This window comes from Phyllostomus hastatus, unplaced genomic scaffold (assembly GCF_019186645.2).
Source record: "Phyllostomus hastatus isolate PE091 unplaced genomic scaffold, TTU_PhHast_1.1 phas_contig_150, whole genome shotgun sequence".
Classification (NCBI taxonomy): Eukaryota; Metazoa; Chordata; class Mammalia; order Chiroptera; family Phyllostomidae; genus Phyllostomus; species Phyllostomus hastatus.
Genome location: NW_025333611.1, coordinates 4,166,661 through 4,192,498, shown reverse-complemented (window position 1 = coordinate 4,192,498; position 25,838 = coordinate 4,166,661). Strand labels below are relative to the sequence as shown.

The 25,838-nt window shown below is 51.3% G+C and overlaps 2 protein-coding genes across 2 annotated transcripts in view; both read left to right on the top strand.

Moving 5' to 3' along the window:
* Nucleotides 1-2,581: 2,581 nt before the first annotated feature.
* CUNH5orf47 (chromosome unknown C5orf47 homolog) lies at nucleotides 2,582-14,508 on the top strand. Its single transcript, XM_045829448.1, has 5 exons — nucleotides 2,582-2,885; nucleotides 6,432-6,517; nucleotides 8,513-8,612; nucleotides 10,184-10,222; nucleotides 13,959-14,508. The coding sequence occupies exons 1-4, from the start codon at nucleotides 2,582-2,584 to the stop codon at nucleotides 10,201-10,203; spliced, it is 510 nt and encodes a 169-aa protein (XP_045685404.1). The 3' UTR covers nucleotides 10,204-10,222; nucleotides 13,959-14,508.
* Nucleotides 14,509-22,453: 7,945 nt separating this feature from the next.
* NSG2 (neuronal vesicle trafficking associated 2) overlaps nucleotides 22,454-25,838 on the top strand; it is a 37,242-nt gene continuing 33,857 nt past the window's right edge. Inside the window, exons 1-2 of the mRNA XM_045827288.1 lie at nucleotides 22,454-22,632; nucleotides 23,483-23,632. Of these exons, the coding sequence (XP_045683244.1) occupies nucleotides 23,504-23,632 (129 nt within the window). The 5' untranslated portion in view covers nucleotides 22,454-22,632; nucleotides 23,483-23,503. The remainder of the gene's footprint in view (nucleotides 22,633-23,482; nucleotides 23,633-25,838) is intronic.

The following is a 25,838-nucleotide window of genomic DNA, read 5'->3' as shown; positions in this document are numbered from 1 at the left end:
GAAACCCCCCTATGGGTTCCGTTTCTCTGAAGAACCCTAGCACACACACCCATCAACATGGCTGAAATGGTTGTGAAGGTGTGAACGTGTGTGAACGTGTGGGGCAACTGGAGTTCGTACACTTTGCTGGTGGGAGTGTCAGCTGGTACGACCACCCTGGTGCTTGCTCGCCAGCAGCAACTACAGCTGAAATATGAACATCCACACCGACGCTGACGCTGCGAGGTGCCTGCGAGGTCACCTATGTCCCACAAAAGGTGCACGGGGTCCATCCGGAATGTATCCAGCTATGTAGTATGAAAAATAGAGACATTCACTGAAGATACAAGAAACGTTGTATGTAAGACAATGATGCCTCAGTCCCCTCCAAAGTAGACACCTTGGGACCTCGCACAGTTCTCCCAGTCGCCATCAGCTGCCCCGTTGTATTTTCCTGAATCTCACGGACACTCTGAAATCTCTTCCCTTTCAAAGGTGATTTTAGTTTTGGGAAAAAACAGAAGTCGCAGGGCGCCAAATCTGGGCTGTAGGGGGCTGAGTCACCTGGGTGATGTGATGTTTTGCCAAAACTCTGCATGAGACATGGTGCGTGAGTGGGTGCGTTGTCGAGATGAAGCTGCCAATCACCAGCTGCCCATAGCTGCGGCCTTCTGAGTCATCCGCATAGTTTCCACCGAGGGATGCTCAAGCTTAACGCAAAATCTGATGCAGATTCGTTGCTCTACTTGCTCAGTCATTTTGAATGTGATGGCCACACAGTGCACATGCGTCTACTACCCCCACTGACCAGCACAGTGGAGTCATCCTTGGTCACGCACGTGCATCCCAGTCCACTCTCTATGGCTCTCCGGTTCCATCGAGGTTGCACCAGCTGTTCTTGTTACATGAGCAATGGCTGGACTTTTCCCAGACAAACCTCGTGTATATATAAGAATGTTCCTGGCAGCACTATTAACAGTGGCCCCGAGTTGGAAACAAAGCAATGCCCACCAACTGCAGGACGGGTGAATGAACGGAGGTCTGTCCCACGGTGCGCAGCTCATGCAGTAACATGCGTCCCGCACGCAACGCCTGAGCGGAGAGGGTCGAACACACCAGGCGGACCTGACTGACGTTGTCTGGATGGGGAGGAGCAAAGGCCGCGGCTGAGGGCCGAGGGGCTGCTGCAGGGCACCCCTCCTGCCCCGGGGGGGATATTACATGCGTGGACATTCACCCATCTGTGCGTTGCTGATCGCTCCCCTTTCCTGTGCGTATTTATAACTTGACTTTAACAGCTTATTTTCAGAATGTACGTCACTGCCTGTTCCTTCGGGGAAGTCACCCCACATGTTGGAGCCCCAGTCTCGGCTGCGAGATGACGTGCAGATTTACGAAGACGGTCTGTGGAGAAGCTGTCTGTAAAGTATGAGTGTAGAAGCATTGCCGCGTAGTTTGCAGCGTATGCACTCAATGGTTGTGAAATTAAAATCAAGGCTAAGGGAGCTTCCTCTCATTCTGTGCTGGACGCTTCATGTGCCTTCTGTTGGGTTACCCTAACAATTCGATTGTCCTGAGTTTGCATCTGAAGACACTGGAAGCTCAGAGAGGGAGAGTGGCTTCGCCCAAATAACCCAGCTGGCCAGCAGCGGGACCAGGACGGGCCTCAGGCCGGTGTCCTCTCTGGGCAGGGTGTCTCCAGGCCCAGGCCCAGCACCAACAAAGGTCCCACTGCTGCCCTCTGCAGCAAAGGTGCCGCCTCCCCGCCCCAGGGCCCCGACTTCCTCTGGGTGACACTCCACTTTGGTCAGGACCAAGATCAGCTCCTCACTCTTAAATCTCCCCCACTCCCAGCCCGGGAGCGGGCCAGGGCCCTGGGCCCCTTCGTCCACCCTCTTCTTGGTTCAGCGCATCTCCTCAGAGGGCTCTTGGGCCCCTCTGCTCTGTCCCCACCCCAGGCACGCTGGTCCCCAAACTGGCAACACCACTTTCCACGTGAGTGGCCACCATCCCCCCAGCCAAGCGACCTTCCTCTCCCCCTTCCTTCTAGCTTCCCTGCCCTGGGCCGCCCTCTCCCTGCAGAGAGGTGCCCCCCACCCCGCCCCCTCCACGTGCCCCTCTGCTCTCAGCAGCCTCCTTGTCCCCTCCCGTACAGAGTGGTCCAGTCCTCAGTACCCTCCCCACACAGTGGTCCAGTCTGTACCCCCCCCAGACAGTGAGTGGTCCAGCCCCGTCTCCTCCCTTCTCCCCCCCCCACCCCGACACACACAGTGGTGAGGTCCTCAGTCTGCCCTCCCCCCCCACCCCACTTACCCAGCCTGCTCCTCACTACTGCCCGCCCCCCCACCGCACACACACAGTGGTGAGGTCCTCAGCCTGCCCTCCCCCGCACAGTGGTCCAGCCCGCTCCTCCACCACGTACCGCCCCCCACCGCACAGTGGTCTCTCCCCTCCGTTACCCCCCCCCCACACACACAGTGGTCCAGCCCCGGTCCGCCCCGCCCCCCGACGCGGTCCGTCCCCCCCCCCAGCCCCCCCGCGCCGGGTCGCGTGGAGGCTGAGGGTCCCGGAGGCGGCGGTCGCGGGCGGCCGGACGGCTGCGATGGCGGCGGCCGGCGGGAAGCTGGGGCAGGGGCAGGACTCCACGCGCTTCGTCTACGTGACGCGCTTCGGCTCGCACCGCTGTGGCGGCGTCCTGCGGCTGGGCGGCCGCCGGGCCGCGGGCCGCTGGGGCCCGGGGCTGCCGGCCGGCGGCGGCCTGGAGGAGCCGCGCGCGACGGCGGCGGCAGCGGCGACCCGGGACGGCGAGGCCCCGTCCCCCGGCTCCGAGCCCAGGGGCCCCGCGGCCTCGGCGGCGGCGCGGGCGTCGAGTGCACGGAGCGGCGGGAAGTCGGCGGCGCGCGCAGGTGGCGCGAGGGGGCCCGGCGGGCGGGGGGCGGGCCGGCTGGGTCGCCGTTCACGCTCCTCGGCGGCTGTCCCGCGGGTGTCGGGGGGCTCAGGGCCGTGGGCTCCGTCAACCGTCCCGCCCCGCGGGCGGCGCCCCGCCGCGGCCTCGCTCTGCGTCGAGGCTTGTGGGTCACTCGGACCGCCGGCGGCAGGCTCCGCCCCCCGGGCCCAGTCCCGTCGGTGGCCTCGGCCGGGGCGCGCAGGCGCCGGGGAAAGTCCTTCGAGACCAGCCCGAGAACTGCGTCTGGGACGCGAGGCCCTGGGCCGGAGCCCCCGCGGTCCCCCAGAATGGGAAAACGCACGGCCCTTCCGTGTGTCCAGCCTACTTTTGTGCCTTTCAGGAATGTCTCGTGCTTAAAACGCTTCTTCTCCAGGGTGTTCCTAGGCACTGGGTCTTCGCCGCTATTGTAAACCGGGTTCCTCGTCCGTACTGTCCCCTAGATGTCTGTCGTGTGTGCCTACGGAGCCTCTCCATCTTTAAAAACGATCGCCTTTATGTGGGATCGATTTACATGCCTTTGGAGGAGGTTCGGCACAGCTGCACCCCCAAAAATGAACGCTCCTGATACGGAGCTTTCCGGTCTCCTTAAGAGGTCCCGCCTCTCTGGAGGGCCCACCCCGCCACCTGTGCGTTTCTTAACTCACACACGCGCACACACGCACACACGCACACACAAAACAAAACCCCCCCAGCTCTGTTGAGATGTAATTCACAGTCCGTCCACCTCAGACATTTAAAGTGCACGATGCATTGTCCTTTACAGAGTCGTGCAGCCTTCCCCGCCGTGGGTTTAGGAGCACTGTCGTTACCCCACCGCGCCAAAGAAAGCCGCGCCCGTTAGCTCCCCGCGCTCCCGCGCACGGCCCCGCGCTCCCCAGGCCTGAGCCCTCCGCGCGCGCCCGACCCCCCTCTGTCCCCGCGGGTTCGCCCGCCCTGGACACTTCGCAGAGGGCGGCTCCCGCGGTTCGTGGCCTTTCCCGACGGGCTTCCTCCACGCAGCCCAGCGGTTTCCGTGTGCGAATCCCAGATCCCAGCGCTTCCCCGAGTCCTTTCACCGCCAGGGTTACTGTTGTTGCCGACACTCGCGGTTTTCCTCGCGTGCTGTTATTCACAGACGGAGATCGTTTTGGTTTTTTTTTCCCCCCCCGGTTCTCATGCCGGCCGTAGCTTTGGTTTGCAGCGGCTGGTGCCTGGCGTGCAGTGTCGAGCAGTCGGGCGGAGGTCGCGGGCAGCCTCGCCCCGTTCCCGATGCTGGGGAGGTGCCCGTTAAACCAGGTGCCGGCCTTAGGGCTAAGGCGCCCGTAGTTAAAACACTAGAAAGCGTTCCTCGGCTTTTATCTTCTTGGGTGTTTTAATCACGATGGAGTGGGCGTTAGATTTCGTCAGAGGCATTCTCAGATCTATGGAGATTAACACTTTTCCTTAGATTTATTACCAGGGCATAGGATGTAAGTGGATTTCCTGATATTGAGCCAACCTTGCATTCCCGAAATGAACCCTAGTTGGCGAGGATGTGTTATCGCATAAAGTAGTGTTGGGCTGTGCTAATAATTTGATTAGAGTTTTTGCATTGGTATGTGTGAGAGATAGTGAGTGAGCTGTAGTTTTCCTTTCTTCTTATTTGTTCATCTGGTTTGGGTATCAGAGTTATACTTATGTCATAAAACAAATGAGGAACTTTTCATTCCTTTGCAGCACCCTGGAATTTGTAAAACACGGGGACTGTCTGGTGTCTGAAGGTTTGGTAGAATTCTTCTGGGAAACCATCTGGCTATATTACTTTTTGTGGGATAATTCTGTAGTAACATTATATCTCCTATGAGAATTGGTCTCTAATTTTTCGAACTCTGACCGGTCAGTGCTGGTAATCTGTATTTCCCTAGGGAATTACCCATTTTATAAACACGGGTATCAGAGCAAAGCTGCATCTGTGTTCCTGCGCCACACACTCATCTGTACTGTCATTTCCTTGACATGTTTATTTAAACAGGTGCATTTTCCCCTCTCAACTACATTTCTTTTTAGAACCCTTTATATTATTACTGCAGTGGAAAATCTGTACCGTTGGCCATAAATAGAAGTTAATTTAAAATAATCTAATAAAGGCAAAACAATATTAAATTACAGCACAAAAGGTCGTCTGCCGAAGGTTGTCTGTGGTCATAGAGAGCGTCAGCGAGCCGTAGGAAGTCTTAATGACGCACTGATTTCCAGCTAGACTTTCTCCTTGATGTAATCAGAGGACTGACAGAGCACTGGGAGGGGAATTAGCTTCTTGAGGGCCGTGTCTGTGTCCCACCCACAGTCAGCAGCGCGCTTCTCACGAAGCGGGAAATGCCGTTTAGAGCGTGTTCGAATTTACTCAACTGATGGAGGGCTCATTGTACAGCTGATTCATGAGGCATTAGATGCCGGACCTCTCGTGAAGGATGAAACACGCTCCCCAGGTACATTGTGACAGGTCCCGTGAGGACGGAGCACAGGGCGCTTTGTGAGACCAGAGCACGCCCCGGAAAGCTGAATACTGCGTGAGCAGGAGGAAGCCAGGTGGGGCAAGGACCGGGGAGGAAGGGGGTGGAGGTGTTCCAGGCTAAAGGAGAACAATGATGAAGGCCTCCAGGGAGCACGTGCCCGTTGTTGTAGGGTTTGTCTTTGGACACAGCCCTCAGGCTCTCTTCTAACAGCCAGTGTTGGGGACAGCGGCGCGGTTCGGGGAGTGGAGTCAGGATGCCCCAGCAGGATGCCGAGGAACTTTCATTGGTGTCTCCTGTGTGCCCGGTGGTGTGGGCAGAAAGATGAACCAGACACACAAGCCACTGCCCTCCAGAGGGCCACAGCCGAGGGGAGGAATCTCAGTATAAACACGTGATGTAAAGATGTGCGGAGCGCCCCAAGGTGTTCTGGAGCCAGCGCTGTGCGGGACTGTGTGGGCTTGAGGGCGGCTTTGTTTGAGGGAGGAGGGGACGCATGAGCTGAATCTTGAAGAGCAGGTGGGAGTTTGCCTGGTGCACGTGTGTGTGTGTGTGTGTACACACACGCGCACACACACGGTGCTCTAGCCAGACAGAAAGCAAGTGCAAAGGCTGGCGGGGGTTGGGAAGCACGAGGCACGTGTGAGGAGCCACAGGTGTCTGTGCGGTTGGGAGCATGTTGTGTCAGGAGTTGAATGGAGAAGAAAGGAGATTGTGGGAGTACATTGGGGCAGGATGGGGTGCTGGTATTCGCTCCTGTTGCTGACCTTTTAGGGGCTCGCCTTTCAGATCAGAAAGGGAAGGACATTTCCTAGGCACTTCCGAGGTTATCTCTAGTTTTTTTCCTTTTGTTTTCCCACGGTAATATTAGCTAATTGGAAAACCGCCCTTACCCCGTGATCAGAAATACACCAGCAACTGTCAAACTCCCCAGAGAGAACTCAAGAGGCATTTACAGTTGTCTCCGTTCTCGGGATCGTGGGGCCTTTCAAATAGGCACTGATGTGACCTTTCCTCTTCTTTCTTCTTTTTAGGTCTAATCCAGAAGACTTCAGTTAAAAAGTATGATTTTCCCATACCTGTCAATGAAGCTTCCAAAATAATGAAGAAAAAGAAAAAGGTATATTCTAGAAAAGGAGAATGAGCGGTATTTGAATTTTAGACTAACCTCACTAAATATAAACGTGTGAAAATACTCAAGGTAGTAAACCTAGTTTCATCTTTTGAAAAGTTTGATGTACTGAAATGAGAAAATAAAATTAGTTTAGCAGAAAGGGAACTTGGTTTGGAAATATTATATTTATTAACCATATAGAATAGTCCTGGCAGTGTTTGAAGGTACAAAACACATTTTAATCAAATTGTAACCCACTGGGAGATTTTTCAGAGTGTGAAAATATGTTCCATAGACTATAACACACTGACAGATAATGTAATGTAAGAAGAAAAATACGTATTTCACAGAAAAGAATAATGTAACCATTGGTGTCATGTTGCTCTTTTAAAGACCAGGAATGTACGTAAGTATCTAGCAGGAAAGCTGACAAGGACAGAACTTTCGTGCTGAACCCTCTTCACCTCTGGCCCAAATGTTATGGTAACTCAAGTGGTTTAAACACATTTGAGATGCCGTACTGGTCCTTGATTTCCACTGTGTGTTTATGCTTCAGTTTAAAGAAACTGTTAGTCGATAACGACACATAAAATCGTATTTTCTGAGCTTGGTGTTTGCGTTATAATTTACCTGTAGCATATAAATGGCATTCAAGGTGATTGACCAGATGCATTCTGGGTGAGCACCTAATCTTCCCACTAAGAAATATTTCTTCCCAGAACCAATCCCTCTCAGGTGAGAAGAAAAGAGCAGTCGCCAATATTTACTTATAACTATTACATGCCAGACATGGGCAAGTGCTTTACAAATATTTTTATTAATTCTGATAACCCAATATATGAAGTTATTCCTAGATGAGGTGAAAACACTTGCTCACGTCCAGCAACCGGTGAGCGACGGACCCGAATCCCAGCTGAGCTCTGTATGTTGCTCCCACGGTCCTCCTTTTTTCTATTCCGGTCCATCCATGCTCCCCAGTTGTTTCGCTTTGGTGTGTCTTCGCAGAAATGTTTTATTCTTATGTAGAATAAAATACATTAAAAATCAAATTATTGCCCAATGGTTAGACGTAGGAATAGAAATTCATTATTTTTGGTATTGAGTTGGCCAAAAAGTTCATTTGGTTTTTTCCGTAAGATGACCGTAGTGGTGCTTAGTTGTCTCTAACATCATTCCAATCAGTGTCATTAGATTGGATTGCAACAGCTGTCATATCATTTAAAAGAGCTTATTGAAAAAAACTAAGCGTGCATTTTTAAAAAACGTTTCAAAATTGAGGAATTTTCACGTAGCCATTTTAATATTGAGGATGGAAGAAAACATGCAACATTTCCGGAATATTGTGCTTTCTTATTTCAAGAAAGGTAAAAAAGCACAACTGACATGCAAAAAAGACTTGTGCGGTGTGTGGAGAGGGTGCTGTGCCTGAGTGAACGTGTCAGAGGCGGTCTGCGAAGTTTCCTGCTGGAGATTTCTCGCTGGACGGTGCTCCACGGCCCGGGAGACCCGCCGGAGTGGACGGCGGTCAGATGGAGACATTCGTTGAGAACAATCAGTGTTCTACTGTGTGGGAGACAGCTGGCATACTCAGAATGTCCAAATCAATAAAGTTATTGGTGAAAATGAAAAATGCGTCTTTTACGTTACAGAAAAAAAAAACATGGACTTTTTGGCCAACCCAGTATCTCTCAAAACACAAGTGAGTGTGCTGGAACCACCTGGGCAGAGCTCTGTAGACGCAGCCTTCGGAAGGAAACTTGACCCAGATGGTTACCTTAGACACTGCCGAGGGGAGAGGCCGGGAAGTTGGTGGGAAATCAGAGAGCTCAGTGTTCGTGGGGAAGAGACCGCGCTTGAGTTTTCGGTCTCTAAGTGCTGATACTGCTTTATAACGATAACACCAGCTGCCGGGCGGCACAGCCGGGTCCCTCCCGCTTGCCTCCGTCAAAGTGTGTTCCTGCGTTCCTGCCCAGTGCCCCTTAACTGTGCTGTCTCTTGAAGGTGTCCGCGTGGAAGAAGGTGCACAGACTCATTTGCAGAATGCTCCAAGAAAATGAAGAATACAGACTCAGGCTCAAAGGCCAACGGCTCTTTAGTGAAAGTAAGTTAAAATGTTTCTTGTCTTAAGGACTGGCTTTTGTAACGGTTTGGTCGCTTTCGGGTCACATTAGAGCCGCAGTTTTCCTGATAGGCACAGGCAGCGTCCAGAACCCGGGAACCGGGGCCAGCAGGTGACCTGAGGGAGGTGGGGTCGCCCTCGGGGGCGGGCGGGAGGGGCGGGTTGGCCGGAGTCTGCTGAGCAAAGGGAACGCACTTGTTGGTTAAATCTGAATTTGAAAACTTTTTAGTACAGATTACAGAACTCGTCCATGTTGATGAAGAAACACATTTCAACCTCAATATAAAATTATACATCAGTCTAGTCACATGGACGCTGCCATCAAATTTAATGCGTTTAACAAAATCTGCCCTTGAGTTAGGGCCTTGGAGTCGTTACCTCCTTCCTGGAAAACACCTCATAAGTTAAACCATGTTCTGAAGCCGTATCAGCAGTGAGCTTGATACTGTGGCCGAAGCAAGATGAGATATGATCTAGTGTGGGTACTGAAGTCCTTGGCAGATCTGGGTTCTCGAGCAATTAAATTGGATTAAAAAATCTATAACAATGCTGCATGAGCTGATAAATCATGCTAGTTATTACTTTTCCTTCACGTGCATGTTTTAATACACATGTTACCATGCCGAATGCTTCGGTAGGTTCTTAGTACAGTCACCTAATGACAACTTTAAAAAAATGTTTTATTTATTTTTAGAGAAAGGGAAAGGGAGGGAGAAAGAAGGAGAGAAACATCATGTGTGGTTGCCTCTCGAGCGCCCCCTACTGGGAACCTGACCTGCAACCCAGGCGTGTGCCCTGACTGGGAATCGAACCGGTAACCCTTTGGTTCACAGGCCGGCACTCAAGCCACTGAGCCACACCAGCCAGGGCGACAACTTCTATTTTGACAGTAAATCTGCAGAATTTAATTTTGTGAGGAATATTTTCAAATAATAATAGTTATAACAATGCTGTTTTGTAAGTAATGTAACACTAGAAACTCATTACTGTTTGTGTAGCATTGCATCAATAACAGCAGAAATTGTTTGCAATAATGGCATATAAGCCAATGTTCAATGTTCAAATTAATGATACTCTTTTTTACTTTTCTTGTCCAGTTAAGGAGCATGAGGCAGGAAAGGTGATTAGGAGGAAAAAGTAGTCGGTGGTTTTAGGTGAAAAGGATTTTGAATAAGCAGAGCGATGTGCAAAAAACCTAGACCTTGTTCTGAGTGTTATTCCAGGTCCAATTACTTTAATAACTGTACTGGATTATATCTAGTTTTGCTCTGGCTGTAACCTTGAACTTGTCGGTTTCTCTTGTACTTCAGCAAGAGGCCTTTATTAACCATGGAATAATCTCGTATGATTGTTTAACAGCTTACGATAATATGCAGTATTTTTCAGAAACAAAGGGCATCCTTGTAATTTGTTATTTTGTATTGCAATTTTAAGCCAGATTACAAGCTAATCATGTTTTTAAAATGTTGTAACTTGTTCCCTAATATGTATTAATAGGGAAACCATTCCTAGAGGCCAACTCGAATTTTCCTTGTATTTTATATTGTTTCTAGACTCAGACTGCACAGGATGAATCTCCTTATCATCTTCTGGTAAGAGTCTGTTTCGGTAACAAGTGTAACGTGAAATGCAGGTGTTTCACCGTTTCCCCTCTGTACCCTGCACTTGCTCCACCTTCAGTGTGTACGCACTGCGGTTCCAGCCAGCCCCCGCCCCCTCCCCGACCCCGCCGTTCGGCAAGTGGTGGGTGCTCATTCAGTCTCGGTTGAAACTTAATGAGCTTCGTCTGGGCCCCCTCCTCGCAGTGCTGTTGAAGTGACGGTCTCCGTGGTCCCCGCTTGGTCTTTCTGTTCGTGTGTCTGCCTGGTTCTCCCTGTGAATGTGCTGGCACGTTTAATACTGTTCCCTTACTGCTCCTTCCAGTGTTCCTTCTTCCTCAACGTCCTGGGGGCCGTGTCACGGTTCTCCTTCTGCTCTTCTGAGTCTTTTTTCTCTGTCCCTTGTGCTGCCACCTGATAACGAATGCCGCGCAGGAGTGGTTGTGGGGCCTCGTCTCCCTCCCTTTCCACGTTCACTTGGAGGCGACTCGTTCATGTCTTTGCAGCTTTAGTTGCTCCCTCTGGGGGTGCGACCCTTAAAGCTGTAGCCCACCCCTGACCTCTGGGCACGCGCCTCCGGGTTTCTGTAGGCCGCCCTACAGTTACTTTCAAACTTCACTGTTTGAACCGAGCATGTCATCTTCCCCCGTTTCTTTTGGATTGCGCCCTGGTTTACTAATCCTCTGGGCTCAGTGACTTCTGAGGGAGAGACTGCATCCGGTTGGGTGGGGTCGGAGAGTCGTGGGAAAGGGAAGCAAGCTGTGCTTTAGGAAAGGGAAAATGGACTCTCGTGCAGGGGAGTGTGGGGAGGGAGTGCGGTTTGGGCATTGACCCGAACGAGCACACGCCTCCCAGGAAGATGTTTAGGAAGTGCCGTCTGGTTGGCGCTTGGCCAGGGCAGTCAGGGGGCAGAGGGCGCCCAAGCCCACCGACGGTGCTTCAGGGGTCTCGTGTGAGTGCGGGGCCCCGGGTTTGTGTCACTTCGGTAGGTGGCGGACCACATGGAACATTGTCGTAGCTTTTTCTTTTAAACGATTGCCCAAGTGTGTGGAGAAGCTGCAAAACTTATCCAAAGAACTCCAGGATAATTGTTACCTTGCTCGACTGACTGTTGACATCTTGCCACATTTTCTTTATCATTCTCATTTTCTTTATCTGTGGATGTGCATCAGGTATGAACCCTTAATACTTTAGTGTGTATATCCTAAGAACAAGGGTGTCTTGGATGTAGCCACACTGCAGTTGTCACAGTCGGGAAATATCACACCGGTATAAAACTTTTGTATAATCTGTTGTGTGTATTCCAGTGTTTCAGTTGTCCCGGTGGTGTCTTTAATGGTGTGTGTGTGTGTGTGTGTGTGTGTGTGTGTGTGTGGTACCAGGGCTAGTCTGGGATTATGTACTGCATTTAGTGGTCATGTCTCTTCAGTTTTCTCTTTTCTTTTTTAATCCTCCCCTGAGGATAGGTTTATGGACATTTAGAGAGAGAGAGGCGCCAGTGTGGGAGAGAAGTGTCGATTGATTGCCTCCTGCACACACCCCGACGAGGGCTCGAGCCCGCAGCCCCTCAGCGTGCGGTGCGGTGCTCCGACCACCCGAGCCACTTGGCCGGGGGCCTCCGGTTTGCTTTAATCCGTACCGGTTCCTCAGCCTGTCGTCTTTTATGATGATGACATTTTTGAAGAGGACAGGTCAGTTATTTTTCAGACTGTCTCTCCAGACTCGCTGATACCGTCTCATAATTTGAGTCATATTTTCCATTTTTGGCTGCAAACGTCCTATCAGCTTTCTTGTCGGAGTGTCCCGTTTGGAGTTGTGCGACCTTCCTTATCCCTCGTTGGTGACGCTGACTCCGCTCTGTCGGTCAGGTTGCCCGTTTCCCCACTGTGTACGTACTTCCTCTTTCCCCTTTATAATCAGTGAGCGTTTTGGGGAAAGATACTAGATACTATGCACGTGTCTTGCACGTCATCAGCAGAGAACACTTTGAAGCAGTGCGTTGATGTCATTTTGGGGGACCTTTGGAAGAGAGGCGAGACCAGAGGTGAGAAAGAAAGCCCGGCAGCGCTGCCACAGTGGCCCGAGGGGACCGGGACGTGCACTTGACCAGAGCGGCGGCGGGTGGGGAGGAGACGCACGCTCAGAGGGAGCGGGTAAGAAAGAGGCTGCTGAGCTTCGAGAGTGGGTAGGAAGAAATAAGGAAATCGGGGGAAAGAGCTGGTTTTGTGAAGCTGCTGTGTTGTATCTTGGCGCGTTGAACTTGAGGATAGTGAGGCGCCCCGGAAAACTGCAGGCAAGCAGCTGGAGGCGCGGCGTCGGAGCCAGAGTGGCGTCTCCGCTGCGGGGAGGGGCGGCCGGGGGAGGCCGGGCGGGAGGCGGACGCCGCGGCGTGAGGGTGGAGGGCAGGGAGGACTCACGGCAGAAGGCCAGACGGTGTCCGGATGCAGGGCAGCTTTCAGCGCGGGCTTCGAGGGGGTGCGTGCGGAGGAGTGAGGCGATCGTGGGGCCGAGGGGGTTCCCAGGAAGCTCGAAGGAGATGGCAGTGCAAAGGGGGACGGTTGCCGTGTTCAGGGAGAGTGTCGGGGTACAGAAAATACAATAGAAGTGTGACAGCTAGGGACATTCAAAACTTCCAGCGCCCGGAAGTGAAGCAGAAGTTCAAAGCGACGACAGTAGGCTCGCAGTGACCTGGTGCGCGGCTGCGGTGGCTGGGCGGTGAAGGCCTGTGCTGTCGTGTTTTCGTGGCCAGTCCCTGTAACTGCGCCATCGAAGTCACCAGTATGATTGGCAAGCATCAGAGAGGAGGAGAAAAATACGAGTTTACACCAAGTCAGTCTAAGCTTTTCATGGTCAACTAGAGGCCGCAGAGAGAGTAAAAGTTACCGAAACGGGAAATGGAGGGAGTGACTGGCTGCTGCTATAAAGGCTTAGAAACGTTAGCATTTTCCAGTGTCACTGGCTGTGACATTTTGTACGAGCAAGGCTCAGCTCTCATCTTTTATTTAGGATCTGTTTACCGAGAGGACTATGAAGAATTTAAAGGTAGAACTTTAAATTGAATTTTAAGTATTTGCTAATTTGAGTTTTTTATTGGAATTGGGACTTAAGTAGTTGAACAGAAAAACCACCTTCTCTGTGAATTAATAATATTTCTTTGCAAGTTAACATCATTCATTAAATGTTCTTACTGTATGCATACAAGTATTATTTCCAGAAGTAATATTTATACATTCCTTTTAAGTTAAGCTTATACATGCAATTTAAATGAGCATATTAATACAATGGCATCCTTTTGAAATTGCCAACTTTACCTATTATTAATGAGGCTGCAACTATGGCTTTATTTATTCCCTCACTTATGTGTAATTTCTAAATAACGTAAATTACCTTCGACTTCCTCCCACGTTCTAAATTTCTCAATTATCTTATGATAAAAACATACAACTTACACAGCAAAAGTTATTTTGCATGTGAAAACAAATGGTTATTTAAGCCATCTTTTCACCCTAAGGAAAGGTAGTAAATTTCTGCGTGTTCTCTATTATAATATGGAATATTTTAGGAAAACTTCTGTGCAGAGAATAGAGAAGACATTTTCTCGTCCTTTCCAGACCTCTAATTAATAGATACATTACTTTTAAGTCAACGGAATGAGAAATTCAGAACTCTGAAAATAATTTAGAAGTGTTTTTCAGTGAAATCCTTTTATTTTCTATCAAGAATCACCTAGGACCTGTACCAGTTGCCGGGCTCCTTGGTCATGTGCTGTCTCCTCCTCTGTCGTATCGAAGTCCCAGGTGGACCTGAGACGGTAGAGGGAAAGACACAGAGAGGTCTGCCCAAGGTCAAGCTCCGTGGACACCCCCTGCTTCTTCCCCCGGAGGCGGAAGGCCCTGTTTCCCGTCCAGGATGGTAACGGTGACCACGGCCGTCGTCTTGGGGGAGATGAGACGGCGCTTCCTCACCGCTCCGATGACAGCCCGCAGAGTGGGGTGACTCGGAGCTCGCCTGAACGGCGCCAGGAGGAAGGGCGGTAAAATGAGTCACCGTTTCTCCTCCCTCTGCCTGCGATCTCCTTACTCCGAGGCCGGAGCAGTGCGGGGTTGGTGGTGACCCGTTCCCCCGTGCCTGCTGGGCCAGCCCACCGTTTCCAGCTGAGGGGCCCGGGGCCCGGGCCAGTGACTCAGGCCTTGCTTGCCATGCGGTGTCCGTCCGTCCGTCTGTCCATCCACAGGCCTCCTGGCAGGAGGGTCGTGCGTCTTAGGAATGTGCTGGGTAAACTCTCGGGCTGCTAAGTTCTTGGGTAAAGCTGAGAATTTTAGCTTATAAAACTTAAGTCATTGTAAAATGAGACATTTACTTGTTTACACTGAAATTAATGCGGCACAAAGCTTCGTGGTGAGCATGAAGATGTTATGTTCATGTCAGCGTAGGTTTATGTTGTATGCGACGCACTGTGCTTGACACAGTCGTCTGTTCTAATTTATCACACGTGTCAATATTTACTAGATTGGAAATATGAGTCCAATGCTGGATCACACTTCGTTTGCCTCGCTGTTCCGGGTCCGCGGCGTGATGGAGGCTTGTGCGGGTGTAAATGTGCTAGATGGACGCTCTAGACCTTTTCATTTTTATGTAAGAATTTCTGGTGAAAATGTGTTACATCTGCATTTTGTTAAATAGGATGTAATAAACATAATACAACTTTTCTTTGCTGACAATATCTTGAAAGTAACTTACATTTAATTATATTGCCCAGCACCTTCCAATCTACCCTCCCTGCCTTTTTCAGCCACAAGAAACACCACACGGATTTTGTGTGTATGATTTCTTTACTTTTTGTGTAGTTTTATTGCAATTACATGTTTTTCTACAACTTGCATCTATGTGTTTCATTTTCTAATGAGGACATTATTTTGCGTGTACTCTTTTTGTACTTTTAATATTATTTTCTAAGACTACGTTGCTAAAATCCGTGCATATCGTTGACTGCCACGGTGGTTCATTTGTTTCACTCTGCACTTCCTCAAAGTCAAGTACAGCGTGAGGAAGTAGCCCCACTGCTGGGAGTCCTGCGGTCTGGGCCCAGGCTGTCCCCCTTTCCTCCCGGTAAACTTGTTAACCATTTGCTTAACCTGTTTGCTTTTATTGACTCTAAATGATAAGCCTAAATGAGTCCTGTGATCTGCGCTTTTAGAAATCCGATTGTGTGTGCAGAAACGTTTTACCCTAGAGAGGGTGCAGCGGGAAATCACACGCATCGGTGGGCTGCCGCGTGAAGGCCCTGCCGCGGTGCTCACGGAACGCATCCTCGTCTGCCCTGTTCTGTGTGTTCTCAGACTCTGAGAGCGAGGGAGACGTCTCCTGTTTCTGGAAGCGTTCCAGTATGGTCCCAGGTGGCTTCATTTAATTGTCAGTCGTCAAGAAGGTCTTTCTGTGATCCCAGTGTGTCCTCATGGCCCCTAATTGTGGAATCTGGTGAAGTTGAGAGTTTTTCAAACAGCTGGAAGTAGCCTAGTTGACTAAGGATGACTCATTCATCCCAGGGTCTTCGTATGTCATTTCGGTGTTTGTACCAGGTAAGTGACTATATGCCAGGAGCCAGGCCTTTTAGTTTTTAAAAGTCACCATCAGCAGGAAATGGAATTATCTGGACACTAAGAGACAGAGATGAACTGAAGGCCGAAATCACCCAGCAAAGGTCACGCCAAGCACAGGGGCTGCCAAAGGTGCACTGCCCGCTCCCTCCTGAAGGTGGCGCCTTCGGTTAGGTAGCGCGCTCTAGGGCCGGCCGGCGGCCTGCCGCCCAGCGGGGAGTCCGCTGCCCTTCAGGAGTCAAGTTCAAGTGGGGCATCCGCCAGTTCGCTCATCCCCTTATTCGGGAAATACCGATCTAGTACACGTTACGCTCCAGATTCTGTTCTAGGCCCCGGGGGAACAGAAGAAAGCAAAGCATACTAAATGTCTGTCTTCAGGGGAAGACGTAATCAACTAGATAACGAAAGTATTCAGCAGGTTTACAATCAAGTACTACGGAGGCGAGTGAGGGAGGGGAGGGTGTGTGGAGGGCCGCGGCGGCAGGCGGGCAGGTGGAGGGGAGGCTGCGCAGGGAAGGCGACCGGGAGGTAAAAGCCTGAAGTGAGGGGGCCAGGCGTGCAGACGTGCGGGGGGGGCGGGGGGGGGAAGATCCTGGGAAGGGCATTCGGAGTGCAGGCCGGGACGCTGAGGCCGGAGGAGAGGAAAGGGAGGGGGAGAGGTGGCAAGAGGGTAGCAGACACCAGATAATGTCTCACCATCCCGACGGCTGTTCTCAGAGTGCGATGAAAAACCCTGGGAGGGTTTTGAGCAGAGAATTGGCATGGACCAGCTAACACTTGGCAACGGTTCTGAGGACGGATGGAAAGGAAGCGAGGGCCTCCTGTATCAGTCGGAGAGGGGTGACTTTTCTCCCTGTCTGTCAGTATAAGCAGAAAAATCTAAGCAAGCAAAGCCCCTCTACAGAGAGGGAGTTTCCGTGGGGACTTGGCAAGCACTGAAGTCTCTTTCCTGGGCGAGGACACCGTCCACCTCCCGGGAGGGCGCGCTCACGTCCTTGAATTTGGTTGAAGAACAGCAGGTGTGCGAGAAAAATACTGACCGTCGCTAACAATCAGGAAAGTGCAAACCCAAACCACGGTGAGGTCTCACCCCACACCGGTTAGAACGGCCGCTGTCCAAAGACACACACGCCGAGTGCTGGCGAGGATGCGGGGGAACGGGCCCTCGTGCACCGCGGGGAGGGGGGGGCGGTGCAAACCGCTGCAGCCGCCACAGATGACAGCACAGAGGTTCCTTGAAAACCCGAAAATACAACCGCCGTGTAACCCAGCTACCCCACCTCTGGGTGCATTTCCAAAGGAAATGAGAACGGCACCTCGAAGGGGTATCTGAGCCCCCGCGCTCGCCGCAGCATTTTGCACAAGGGCCAAGGTCCGGAGCCAGCCTGAGAGTCCGTCGGTGGCTGGGCGGATAGAGCAGGTGGGACACACACACACACAGTGGAGTACTATTCAGTCTTTTAAAAGGAAGGGACTTCTGTCACTGTGTCAACATGGGTGACCCTGGGGGACACTATGCTTAGTGAAACAGGCCAGGCAGGGAAGGACACGGACAGCGTGGTTTTCCTTACACGTGGAATCCAAAAAAAGTCCAACTCAGAGGCAGAGAGTAGACTGGTGGTTGTCAGGGGCAACCTTAAATATATACAATGTTTATTAATTATACTTCAGTAAAGCTGGAGGAAGAATAATAGATGTTTACCATCTGTTCTCCCTTCCTGGTGAATCAGAGGGTCTCGCGGCCATACGGGGAATTTCCCCAAGGTCTCCATGGTGCCCGGCGACCTTGCGTTCACCTCTGATTCCACCGCGTGCCTCAGTAGTCTCTTACAAATTCACTACTTCTTTTTCTTTAAAAAAAAAAACACAAGTATGTTTTCTAGAACCCAATAGATTTTTTTCTTTAGTAGAAAATTAGTCATGTTTTCTCCCATTAGTTTAACAATAAATAATGTTTTGGGGAGATGAGAAAAAAAATATTAAGAAAAGATGAAAATCTCCAGGAAAAAAAATCCTATGCACATTTTAGTATCTTTAAGTCTTCCCATTTTCACACAGTTGAGATGTCTATACAATTTGATTCCTCTCTGTACCCAACATGATACACACTCCCCATGCTGACGCAGTGTCCTAGGATGTTTTTAATGACTGAACGATGTTTCATCATCTGGGATGAACCAACACTTACCCATCCGCCTCCTGGTTGTTAGTATTTAGGTCGCAAGAACTCGGTCTTGATTCTTACTCAACCACAAGGGCATGAATGACCGTGTCATTTTAAGGAAGGGCGGGCATTTCAACACAGGAGAACGGAACACGGGGCGTGTACGTGAGGAGCGGAATATACCGCAGTCTGGGGTCTCGGGGGGAGACTTGTCTGCGGAAGTCATGTTTCAAGGGCTCTGCAGAATCCTCAGCAATGAAAGGAGCACCCCCTGCAGAGGGCACCTCGGAGGAAACACCCCGAGACAGTCCCTGGATTGGGGAGGTGTGTTTGGGGTCAGGGGGAGGGGACAAGCGGCAGGAAGTGACGCTTGTTGGCTCAGCAGGGGACAGGTCATAGAGCCTTACAAGCTAGGTTTACGATTTTGGTCTTTATCTTTTAAAAAGCCTCTGGGAAGTTCTAGGAAAGCGAGTCACGTTACCAGAATTGCGTGGACTACAGTATAAAAGGTAGGCTGGCGGGGGGGAAACTGGGCTGTCAGGAGACATGTTCGCTTGGGAGACAGAGGGGACCGAGGGGGAGTCATGGGGGGCCGGAGAGGAGCGATGTGAGGGAGATTTGGGAGGGAGAAGTGTCAGGGCTTGGTGATTGGGAGCAGGGGCGAGGGAGATGTCGAGGACTCAGTTTTCTGACTCGAGCGATGGGTGCATGACGGGGCAGCTCCCTGGTGGGGCCACACTCTGGGGGGGCGGAGCAGGCACTGGGTGAGCCTGGGAATGTGGTTTTGGACGAATGGGGATTCAGGTAGGTGCCTGGGAGCCACCCGAATGAAGGTGTCCAGGGAACGGCTGCATTTTGAGATCTGAGTGGAGAAGAAACCTCTCTGCTGGAGGTAAAATGTAGCAGTTACAGGCGTATGGATGGCATCTGAAGTCACGGGTGTGACTGTCAAGTGCGGTGTGAAGACGGATGAGGACAGAGCCACGGTGGACGGACGCTGTGCTGCCCCGGTAGATGTCCCGTCAGGACCGAATGTCTCTGTCCCTTGGCTGTTGGCCGACAGCCGTGGCTATGAGCCTGGTCCACGGATTGCCCTTGAGTGGAGAGAGCCACCTGCCCAAGGCCTTGAACTGCTAGGGAAGGGCACCCTCCCGCATCTCAACCAGGGGCGGCTGAAAAGGGCCGTCCGAGTTGCAGAGGCAGCTGGGAGACGGGCTGAGTCGCGTTGTGGAGAGTTGGTTGCGCTCAAGTTCTCTGTCTGACCACGCCTGCCTTCTTTCCTCCCCTTCTTCCTCCCTAATAAACTTCCCGAGTTCAAAGCTCTCTGCGCCCCAAACTCTCCCCTGAAATGTGACTTGTTTTAGAACATAGGCCGGGCAGCCTTGTGGTAGAAGAGTCAGATGAATGGACTGTTTGACAGGAAAGGAGTCTCTTGGGATGCCTTTCAAAGATGTACATTTCCGGGTGAAATTCAAAAACTTTCTCAAACAGCCTTTATTATCAAATTATTGCTTTTTCAGTGGGTTTCCTGGCTTTCATTGGAAGGGTTCTGTGTAAGTTATCCTGTTTGTGCTGACCAGAGCTGCCTTCTTGATTTACAGTCGCCTTCCTCAGCTCTTTCCAGCCAATCGGAGAAGTGTGAACTGGCCTTTCTGCCATTCGCCTTTCTGCCTCTCCTTCATCCTTTCTGATTTTCCTTTTAAATCACAAGTAGGCAATGACCCACTTCCTTTCTAAGAGGGAAGAGAATCTCTCGCCTTTCATAGCTTTCTGACTGTTATTTGAAATTTAAATGTAGAGCTCCTAGCCAGAGTCTGAGAGCATAGCTCATTTTTATGCCTGCCTCTGGGAGATTCTTAAGTTTCTAAAAAGCTTACATTCCTATCACACCATTACGTTTGGAATCACATTCGTAAGCTGACAACTTAACAAGATTTATAATGAGGCATTTAAAGTGCTTTTATCATCTCTTTCATTGGCGATGTATGTATACGGGAAACAAAACGAAACACGTAAGGTAATGAGCCCATCACAGGAGTGTCACAGGTTCATTGAAATTTATGTGTGTGAAATATTATTTCCACACGAAGCATCACTCGAGGCGTTTGGAAAGAGATCCACGTTGTATTCACTTCCCTCCTGCTTTCAGCGCTGACCAGAGTCCCAGGGACGGGAACAAACGGGGAAGATGCATCGATGAACCCCGAAGACTGGGGTCTGACACCCGGTGAGAACGTGAGAAAGGAGAAGCGTGAACAGGAAGACACGTCATGTGCCCGAACGATCTCGTTTCCCACGGGAGGAGATCAAAGGAATTTGTTTTGTCCTTGAGGTTGAGAGATGCACGTCAATTCAAATATGTTTTGACATGCTAAAAAAATCACCAAAGTCACATAATTTTAAAACATATGCGTTCCTCCCAAATAACTGGAGAAAAAAAATTTATAGAGGAAACAGTGAAAGAAATCACAGAAATGATGCCACGTATAAGGCATTGCATGTCGTCGTCAGAGTTCATTGCAAACGGCTGGGAAGAACAAAAAGACGTGGAGAAGGAAGGATTTACAACAGTATTGTAGGTGGAGAGGAATTCGAGTCACAAAACACTAAATGAGACAAATAAGCTGTTTTACATTCCCTAAAGCAAAATTCACAAGAAGGTGTGACTTCATGAGCATGTGAACCACGTAACACAGCTTTACTGCAAGGAGAAATAGCACAGTAGTAATGGGAAAGAACAACACCCCTTTCTAATTTCTTGACAGATCAAGCAACTGTAAAAATCAATGAGGTCAATTTGATTTCATAGTTATGTACACAAACCTATATTTATATAGGATACACTTTCTTCATGCACAGAGAATTTTAGCACAAATAAATCATGTCCTAGGCCGCAAAGAAAACTTAACACATTCCCCATGACAGAAAGTGTACAAAGGCACCACTGGACCTCATGCAATGAAACTAGAAATGAGTCTCAAAAGATATAAATTAGCAACAATGAAAACCAAGCATTTAGAAATTAAAATAAAAAAATCTTATTTTACTGGATGATGAGTCAGAGAAGCAAATCTTTAGTTCTAAAATAACTGAGGAATGATAATGAAAAAAAAGCAGCACTATTCCAGAGGTGAAATGAAGTAATAGCATTCATTTCTTTTAGTATCAAACCGGAAGAAGGCAAATCAGTAAACTAGATATTTGTCCCAGAAAGTTCAAAAGGGAAAGGTGAGATAAACTTCAGGAAATGAGGGAGAAAATATATTTTTTAAAGATTTTATTTACTTATTTTTAGAATGGGAAGGGAGGGAGATAGAGAGAGAGAGAGAAAAACATCAATGTGCGGTTGCTGGGGGTTATAGCTTGCAACCCAGGCATGTACCCTGGCTGGGAATCGAACCTGCGACACTTTGGTTCGCAGCCCGCGCTCAATCCACTGAGCTATGCCAGCCAGAGGAGAAAATAGTATTTAAAAGTATAAATTAATAAATTAGAAAACTAAAGAATCACTAATGTAAGAGGATTTTGAAAAATGCTTATCTAATGATTGAATAATAGTAGACACTCGTTTTGCACTCACAGATGTTCTAAGCACTTTACGTGTGTTAATGCATCTAATCCTGTGGACAACCCGGTGGTATCCACAGTTTACAACGAGGAATTCACTTCAGGGTGTGCCACAGGTCGGGAGGAAAGCCCACAGAACTGACCCTGTTTGGCAGGGTGTGGCGCTACCTAGATATCTGTGGTTTGGAGTGCCCGGCGCTCCCTCCCGCTTTTTGGAAACGCTCCCTCCCTTTCTTCCAAGAAATGCTTTTGTCCACTCGGACCACGCGGCACTGGATCAGGGCTCACCTCCCGGTTCCTGCTGCTCTCCCGGCTCTGGGACCTCACGTGACCCGCGGGATGGCAGCCGCGTTGTGAGGACAGCAGCGGGCGTTCGTGCACTGCCTGCTCCGCGCCAAACGCTCTCCCAGGTTATCGCATTCCCATCTCACACCAACCCTGCCACGTGGGCGCTGTCGGAAATCGCATTTTGGGGACGAGGGAGGTCGTCTGAAAGCGCCCGGAGGAATGAATGAATACCCACTGCGTGCAGGGGACATAGTAAACATTAGCTCCCCTGCCCTCCTTTCCCCAGGTCCCAGCCCGGCGCAGGGCCCGCACCGCTGCGTTTCACAGTATGTTGTTCCGGGAGATCTTCAGAGGTGGCGCCTTTCCCCAGGAAAGGTGCTGTGCCAGTTTTTCTAAAGGCTCCAGGATTGTTTGTTACACGATGTGTTACACTGTGTGTGTGCTTGTGGCCAGAATCCCTCCCACTTTCTTGAAACCATTTTGTCCCGTGCCGGTTGTGGCCATGCATGAGAAACAGCAGGTGGTGCCAGATGACAGATGGTGTGGGAGCCCGTCCCCGGTGGGAGGGGGCGCGAGCGCGCGAGCGAGCCAGCGAGCAGGCGGGCCGCTGCCAGGAGCTCAGCCCTGCTCGCTCGCGGGCGCCTCCGCTCTCAGAAGCTCCCGATCCAGACACACGCGAGGCGCTGTCCTTTCAGCACCGCGAGCCGGCCGGGGAGGGAGGACTCTTGGCCGTCCTCCTCCTCTTCAAATTGGCTTGAATCGGCTCAGATTCCCAAGAGCGCGGCGCAGTAAGTAGGCATTTGTTTTTGCAACAACCACTCCCCAATACCCCGCAGCCTTCCGCCGTCCCTTTCAGCCCCGCGACAGCCCTGTTTTGGCTAACAACGTTCCATCAGTGGGATTGACAAGAGGCATTCAGTTGTGCGGGGCTGCTGGGGGTGGGGCGGGAGCACCGCTCTAAGGGAGCTGGAGAGGAATGGGTGTGATGTGTGTGTGTAGTTGGCAATCTGGCAACACGGGGCTTGCTAACTTTCCATGCAAGGAAAAAAATGGCCCCTCCGCTATTGAGGAAAGAGAGTTATTCCACGGCTGAACGACAGGTTCGGGGTTAAGCCCGTCCTTTTTGGGGTTGTTTTGTGAAATTGTGCCTCCTGTACAAGCTCCATGTTATGTAAAGGGGCACACGACCCATCGAGACAGGGAGTGTTATCTGTTGTGCTTTAGGGAGATTGCTGAAGGGAAACCGGTAGAATCCAGCGGCAACCATGGTGGTGAGGTGGAGCCTTCCCTGCTGCAGGACGACCCAGAATAATAGGGTTTAATCGTGTGCTGAGAACAAGCTCTCCCCTGACATGCTGTGCCTGTGTGAGCTCTAGCGTCTTGCATATTTTTTTTAAGCCCGTGTATTTTTGTGTGAGTTCCCCAAATTTGAGGACTGTTGAGCCCCGTGGGCAGACGGCATATTCGGATGATTGCAGAAGTTTTCCGGAGAAGGGGAATCATGTCAGGGAATCCAGAGGGGGACCCATGCCCGGTCCCCACACCGAGAGCCCCCCGAGGAGCGGCTGAGACGGCGCCGCTTTCTCCCCCCCTGCCCGCCCCCCTCGGGCCGTAACCGGAATCCTGCTGCTCGCCCAGGTCGGGAAGAGAGGCTCGAGGATGGTGAAGCTGAACGGCAACCCCGGCGAGAAGGGAGCCAAGCCGCCTTCGGTGGAGGATGGCTTCCAGACGGTCCCCCTCATCACCCCCCTGGAGGTGAACCACTTGCAGCTGCCTGCCCCAGAAAAGGTAAAGCGGGTCCCTTCTCGGCAGCCCCCGCCCGCCCCCACCTCAGGAAACAAAGCGGCAGGGCACGCCGCCCCCAACCCTTGCGTCCCCGCGGCGGCCGAAGACGCTGCCTTTCTGGTAAAATGTAGCTCTGCCTCCCGGAGGCATGACATCACTCGCATTATGTCAGATTTATGGTGAGTGTTTATTCTTTGTTTTTTGGTTCACGTGTCTCCCTATTTAAAGTTTTACCATGCTAGACGGATACGAATAAGCTTTTACACGGTGACAGAGAAAATCGTCTTGATTATTTGGGGGTGGTGTTTCAAAAATCAACCGGTATAGATCTCGGGATGGAGACTTGGATGCAGTCCAGCACGCGCTCGGCCAGCACCTGCCGAGGCCTTGTCCCCGTGCTGGAAGTGGGCTATAGAAAGACGGATGACAGAATCCCTATCCGGTAGAACACAGCACACAAGATGAGCCTCGTGGTGAGTGCCGTTCCCGGGCGCCCTAAGGGCCGTGACAGCAGAGGTGCGGGAACCACTGAACTCCGCTGCGGGGAGGAGGGGCTGGCGGGGCAGGCGAGGCGAGCTGCAGAGGACGTTTGAATCGGGCTGTTACAGGTGAGTACACACCTTCCAGGTAGACAGACCGTGGGAGGCAGAGGTATTTAAGGCAAAGGGCACGCACGGGAAGTAGCGTGACCAGTGTAGAGTGTCTTCGGGGGAGGTGTGGCTGGAAAGGAGCGCCTGGCTGAAGGGACACCTCCTGGCGTGGGTGTAGTCCATGAGGAGTGGAGGTGGGCATTTATGCAAAGGTGTGGCGGGGGGAGTGGGGAGGTGGCTAGCGCACGGACACAGGTGGGAGAAACCTTGCCATTTAAGAGCCATTGAGCGCACCTGGGCCTTTATCAGGTGAGCTTTTACACAGTGGGAGACAGAGATTTGGAGACAAATTACGGAGTTCCCTGGCCGGAGAGCGAACAATGGATCATCCTGTCTGTTTGGTTCTCTCATTGGTGTCTCCGGGAGGGCATTGTGTGTCTGGACCAATTGGCTCTCTGCGATGAACAGAAGAGGAGCCAGAGCTAGATCAAGGGCCCGGCTGATTGGCTGGGGGTTGAGTCATCTGTTTTGAAAGTGCAGAGTTTGTCCATGTGAGAGTGTGCACGGGGGTGGCAGAAATAAAGAAACCTGGAACTGTCCTGAGAAACAGATGAAGTCTTTAAAAATTAAACTCGAACAAGCAATGAACACTCAAGTGATGCCGGGGGACAGCATTAACGGGGCATCTGATGCAGGTGGAGCAGAGGTGCTCGGTTTCTGGCCTGAGATCCAGGCCACACCCCAGAACAACTGAATGAGACTCTCTGGGGGTCAGACCCGGGCAGCACAGTTAATTAAGTCTTGCCAGGTGACCCCTGTGTGCATGCAGCCGAACCTGAGAAGCATTTCTCTAGACACACCTTACCGCTGGGCGTTGGGGTTATGGCTCACATGGACAGGTGATAAGGTGAAAGGTCAGAGAAGTTTGGTTAGTTCCCAAGCTCACAGGAGTGTGCGGTGATGCTGGAATTTGGGCCCAGATATAACAAAAGCTGGGGAGGAGGGGAGCTATTCTCTTGAGGTTTTGCGAGGTTTCGGGAAAAATTTTACCCTTCAGCTGACACCTGCAGCCTCGGAGACCTGCATGCCCTCGAGAGGTGTGCCGAGAAGAGGGGCCGTGGGGAGGTCACCCTCCCCCCCGACGGTCCGCACACCTGCAAGTCATCCGGACATACTCCGACCTCTGTCCCTGTCTGTTCCCCCATCCACTCTGTCCTCCTGCCTTCGCGGGCTTTCTTCTTCCCTTGAGAGAGGACACGGGCCCAACAGCCACTGAGCACGTAGTGCAGAGGGGCCACAAAGCTGCCCCAAAGCCCGAAGGGTGAACACAGTGTGGCCCTGCGTGGAAAGGGAAACCAGTGCATCCCAGAAGGTGCAAACCCCGAAGGAGCACAGCCCTACAGGGCCCCATCACGCAGCTTCCTTCTGGTGTGCACGATGGACACCACCAGGCGGACCTCAGTTTCCTCTTCTGTGAAGTGGGGGCGATCACGCCTACCTTCCAATGGTCCCAACCATAGAGGTGGCCTCATATGCAAAGTGCCTGGGACAAAACTAAGTATAAGAGAGTAGTAACGGCCATTTTTAACAGTTAAGAGGACCCATAAAAAAGTTGCTAT